The sequence below is a fragment of the Etheostoma spectabile genome, chromosome 2 (genome assembly GCF_008692095.1).
Source record: "Etheostoma spectabile isolate EspeVRDwgs_2016 chromosome 2, UIUC_Espe_1.0, whole genome shotgun sequence".
NCBI classification, from domain to species: Eukaryota; Metazoa; Chordata; class Actinopteri; order Perciformes; family Percidae; genus Etheostoma; species Etheostoma spectabile.
In genome coordinates this window covers 16,298,723-16,304,750 of record NC_045734.1, presented here as the reverse complement: position 1 = coordinate 16,304,750, position 6,028 = coordinate 16,298,723, and the positions used below count along the sequence as shown (strand labels likewise).

Genomic DNA, 6,028 nt, shown 5'->3' with positions numbered 1-6,028 from the left:
TCTAGACAACTGCTTAGAAGAACCCATGGTGCTGATTGTTAGGGGTGATTATTCTGGCCCACTGCCTTTTCATTTATTTAAAGAAGGAAGGTAATAGACAGCAAGTTCTCTTTTACAAGGACTCCGTGATTACAGTATATATAAAAACATTAAAGCACATGAAAGTTACTGTATACATCAACAAATGATACAATGAACAGATCAAGAACATCAACATCAATTAAAAGGAAAAAGGGATTAGCTTGTCTAATTTTACAAGTTTCTGCGATTGTTCCACTTGTGTGGAGCATACTATTCCCCGATCTCAGTATTGACTTGATGATTTTGAGGATCAAATGGACTTGGGACCTGGTCCAGTGTGAAATTGATCTAGATTAAAAGACATGTAAGAGACCCAAGTAGTTTGCAAAGAAGTGTTTTTGTAAAATAAATGGAATGCAGTGGCGTTCTCTTCTTACTGCCAACAACTGCTGCCCAACTTTGTGATTTTGTAAACATGTAATGCGTTCTAAAAGCCATCTCCAGTTATGAACCTCAGGTCTGAATGTGACCATCATTTGGTGAGACTCTTGCTTTTCTCTCTGTCCTTCCTCTCAGAATTCAGATACGTGGCGCTGGATCTGGCGGGTCACGGCCTATCGTCACATCGTAGTCCTGGAGATTTCTACACTTTTCCAGCGTATGTGATGGACGTACGCAGAGTTGTTGAAGGTGTGTGAATTTGAGTTCAAAAAGTTACAGGATGTGTAGCCACTTATTAAAATCAATATTCATATCAGTATTTGTTCAGGCAACAAACTAAATCTGAGTGGTGGTATAGTGTTCTGGGTCTTGTTGTTATGAACTAAGTTTTTTGTTTTTTTAATATATTCTTGTTTTTGCTGAGAACTTGTGAAGTTTTTTGTTTTCTTAATATATTCTTGTTTTTGCTGAGAACTTCTGAAGTTTTTTGTTTTCTTTGTTTTTTTTCTCTTGTACTGATGACGCTCAGTTCTTGAGTTGTTGGAATTATTGGTCATCGACTTTCTATATAAATACATACATACTAATACATACTTGTCAGGGTTAGTTAGTGGAATTTCTTGCCTTATTAGTGGGGTTGGGACCATCAGTTGTGTTGTGCAGAACCTCGTTTCTTGCTTTGCCGCCAAAGAATTTGGCCCACCATGAGAGAGACTAATGGCTTTCAAACGAGCACAAGTGGCAGTTGGTCAAGGCACACCCCCACCCTCCACCTACCCCTCTCTCTCTTCCTCAAAAGCTTCAGACATGATATATGTATATGGCACATACTAAGAACAGCTCATTGTGGGACGGCTCTAGTGGCTGTAATTCATGCAACAAGGCTTAATTTCTTGAAAGAGACTTCAGATATGGTATTAGGGACCACTAAGTCTATATAAAAGCATCAAAAGAGCACATGTCATGGGACCTTTACTGAAGGTAAACACAGTGAACGACCATGCTTAATGGCGCTGTGCTCTGTCAAGGCACTGGCTGGCTGATTCCTTCCCATCATGCTCAGCTCATTTAGCGTTTTTTGCTGACTTACCCAACCACCCCCCTTCACTATTTACAAACCATCTGGAGTTAAAGAAAAGGGTATTAAATATCTATTAAAATGCATTAAGTAATTAGGAGTTCAGCAAAGTAACATGAATTATGCTTACATAGCTGTTGACAGGTTTTAGCACCAAGGTGAGTGTAAACAGTACAATATGAATACAACCACATTTATGTTAAATCAGCAGTAGATCAGCAGTGTAATATGACTAAGGCAAAATGTTTTTGTGTTTGCTATAACTTCGAGGTCTGTTCTGCTGTTGTGGGCTGGTGTGTCAACACTTTGGTCTGCAGAGAGTCAGAACAAGTGGAGCGACAGCTTTTGGATCATTCAAATGGACGTGATGATACCTGGTACCGTCACCACCGCATGCTAAAGAAAAGAGACAGTGGCAATTAACAAGTGTGATGAGATTTCACATTTTAACCTGCAATCACTGATTTATTCTGTACACTTGGGGCAGCAGAAACAAGTTGCAAACACAACATTGACATATCTTTTAAGCGATAATGGGAATTGTTAGCAAGAGTTTATTACTACACATCTAGCAGTTTACAGAACAACATTATCTGAATTTTTTTCATTATTGCCAATGATTGGCGTCATGTTTCAGGCCACACAATGAATGCAAGTTCAATATTCACTCTCTTTTAGCTCTGTTTTTGGTATCCACCAATCCTGAGAGAAACTTCGATAGTCGAGCTGCTAAATGCTCCAGCTAGTCTCCAACTGTGTCTGTCTGCCATTTGGAGCTGACAAAGTAGTGCAATCGGTTTTTAGAGCTTTATTTCTTTTTTCACTGAAAATGGCTGCCGCTGCTGCTGAAAACACCACTACGAGAACAATGAGAGTGAATAAAACAATGAGCTGAATAAGCTTAGTAAAGCCAAGGGCAGCTGCAAATTCCGGTGATTATTCTCTGTGGGACATCATACGAGCGACCCTTTTCACATTATACAGTAGAAATATTGAGTATAGCACTTTAAGAAATCAATACATTATCTCCGTATTCTGATATCGCAATCAGCAGCGACATCATTTTTAACACCAGTTGACTTGGAAAGCGATGTTTAGTTGAAGCACATCTCTTCCCTCTCTCTCCTCTCCTCTCTCTCTCTCTCTCTCAACACTTGCCAAGCTCCAGTATGTGGGTCAGCGTTGAGGTTCACAGCTACTGTAAAGATTTCTGCTGCTCTGAGACATTGAGTTCATACTCACAGCTACATTAGTATTTGTGTAGCCGTCTGTCTGTCTGTCTGTCTACCGGGCACAATTACACACTTTCAAAAGGCTTAAGGCTAAAAATACCACCAAGCCAACCTAATTTCCACAAACACACTGAATAAACACACTCCATTTCTGTCCCATAGGCCTGGAGAATTGCTGATGTGAATTTCTTTTCTCTGGTTTACTAAACATTTTCTCAAGCCGTCCTCCTGCTCTGGAAGGAAGAAAAGAAGAAAGAAAAGAAAGACTGTATTTATGAGGTCACATTTATTAGTATTGCACCGAGAATAGGATGTACTGTAATAAGGAAATGTGAGGTAAAGGAAAAACTTACAGAATAACTAGAACAGAGGCTTGAATCCCGACTGAAATTCCAGACTCTGATCCGAACTGATGCGTTATATTTTTCTGAAAACGAAAAGAAAAACATACAATGTGCAATCTACCCATGCATTTCATGGGCTGCATTTGAACCGCTGGGCGGGATAAAATGTAAAGTGATGAGGGGTGCAGGCCTGCAAAAACCTACCAGATTAATACGGAGGTCTCGGGTAAATGGCCACACCTGCAAGACAAAATTGCAAATATTTTTCAGCGAAAGGTATAAACTCAGTCAGAGAGGAGGAGTGAGTAATTTTGTTCTAGAGGAGTGCCCATAACAAAAATAAAAGACAGAAGAGGAGATAAAGACGTACCTCCTTCAACTTGAACTAGACTCGCTCTAAAAGGATGTGCACTGACCGTTGAGCACAGGTCGGGTTGGCAGCCATCAGCCTGAAAGAAATAAAAAGGTTTTTTTAGAAACACTGGTACAAAGTACATAACTGAATGAGATGATGGCGTATATTGTTGTAAAAAACATAAAACACAAAAGGTGCAACACCTTTCACTGCATTTTCATAAGTGTAAACCTCTTTTTCTTATCTTCGTCATTTTTTCAAACTGAACCATCGATCCATCCCCTGCCTCATCACTTTCCACATTTCGTTCTGCAAGAAAACAGCAGATGATGAGATAAGCAATTAAAAATACTGACAAAAGTGGATTGTACAGCACAGCCTTTAGAATTATTAATGAGTAAGTGTAAGGCAATAATAACCATTCTAAACATAGAGGGAGAACGGTGTCAGATTCAATTACATAGTGACTAACATAAATGGCACACAACCTGTATACTACAATGCCTTACACAGTGATATGAAGTCTTTCAGTTAGTGGGTCTGAAGCGAAGATTATCTGGGGGCTACTAGAGATGTTCTTCCTAATGGGAGCTCCTGTATGTACACTACGGTCAAAAGTTTGGGGTCACTTACAAATTTCTATTCCACTCCATTATAGACAAGAATACCAGCTGATCTGAGTGGGTGGCTGATCTTTAATACAATATCTACATTAGCCATTATCAGCAACCCTTCCTCCAATCCTCCAAAGGCACATTCTGTTTACTAATCTAATATCATTTTAAAAAACTAACTAGAAAAACATTGGAGAACGCTTTTGCAATTATGTCAGCACATAATGTAATCTGAAAACTGCTGCCCTGGTTAAAAAACAATGCAACTGAACTCAGCTGGTATTCTGTCTATAATGGAGTGCAATGGAAATTCTAAGTGACCCCAAACTTCTGACGGTAGTGTGGGTGGTGTGTGTGTGTGTGTGGTGTGTAATATATATAATATATATATATTTATATATACATACATACATACATACACACATACATTCATACATACACACTTCCCCAATATATATATATATAAATATATATATATATCACATTTTTCTATATTCTTTGTCGTGTTTAACAAAAATGAATGAATGAATGACTGCTTAATTGAATTAATTCAATTAGCAAACTAGTACGTGTCATAAAAGGAACATGAATAAGTGACTTTTTGAATATCTTCTAAAGCCCTTATTCCAGGAGAAATTAAGTGATTTTAAAGACTTTCAAGACCTACAGGCTTAGGTGCAGGTATTTTGCAGATGTTTAATGGGAAATAAAAAGCAAACTTCCATGGTCCAAGTTTAAAGTAATGCTTGCTTCTATACTAAAAGACTATAAAATCAAATTAACATCATTCTGTTGAATGTTCAGAAGCCTGTTAATAAATGTAATATTTGCATCACAACTTAAATTACATTGTTTTCTTCACCCTTAACTAAACAAATGAGAGCCCTGTAGTAACTGTAGTCTTACATTTAATAACGGTTTTAGTACCTTATCTGTGGGCAAGAATCCATATGAGTCCAGCAGTACGACAGCATCCACCATCTCAGGATACAGTGCACTGAAGTGGAAAACAACATACAGACTAAACACCAGCAGAGTAAAGGAAAAATCTCTCTACAGATTTAGTATATCGTGTGAAAAAGTATACCCTGTCATGGCCGTCACTTACCATTCAGCAACATTACCACCTAAAAAACAAAAAGAAACAAAGGGTACAAATAAATTTAACAAACACACAGATTTGATTTCTCTAATTCTGCTGTAAAGCTGCACACCCATACTGGGCTATGATGGAGAATTTGCTCCACTGCAGAGCTGTGGGAGTTATTTCACAGATATCAAACAGAATTCATCAAATAGAATTCCTATCTCACGTCAGAATCAGAGACTGTTTTAGTCAAAAGACAACAGCACTACTGCGGTTTAAAGCAATACAAGCTGGGTGGTATTGTTTAAAATTATCACAAATGAGTTTTTACACACAACACACACACACACACACACACCCACACCACACACACACACCCACACACACACCACACACAAACACACACACACACCCACCCACACCACACACCACACACACACACACAACACACACACACCACACACACACACACACACTTCATTCAATGCGTTCTCTTTATTATCATGACGATCTAATTGTAGACTCACTGAAGGCATCAAAACTATGAATGAACCCATATGGAATTATGTACTTAACAAAAAAGTGTGAATAACTCAAATAGTCTATATTTTAGATTCTCAAAGTAGCCACTCTTTGCTTTTTGATAGCACTGCAAACCCTTGGTTTTATTGTAGTGCTTGTTGGTTTTTTGTGACTGCACTTGGGGCACATTCAAAGTTTCGCAATTTTCTGAACTGACTGACTCATTTTTAAAGATTGAGGACACTCGTTTCCTTACTTAGCTGATTGGTTCTTGCCAAAATATGAATTACTACGTGTGCAATAGGGCTGTCGGCTGTGTATCAACCTGACTTTA

At 38.4% G+C, this 6,028-nt stretch overlaps 1 protein-coding gene across 3 annotated transcripts in view; it reads left to right on the top strand.

Annotated features, from left to right (window-relative positions):
* serhl (serine hydrolase like) overlaps nt 1–6,028 on the top strand; it is a 31,462-nt gene that overhangs the window by 3,384 nt on the left and 22,050 nt on the right. For all 3 annotated transcript variants that reach the window (XR_004326993.1, XM_032500744.1, XM_032500733.1), the window contains exon 3: nt 598–711. Coding sequence is in view for 2 of the 3 variants with exons in the window: in XM_032500744.1 (XP_032356635.1) it covers nt 598–711 (114 nt within the window). In the remaining variant the exon portion in view is untranslated. The remainder of the gene's footprint in view (nt 1–597; nt 712–6,028) is intronic.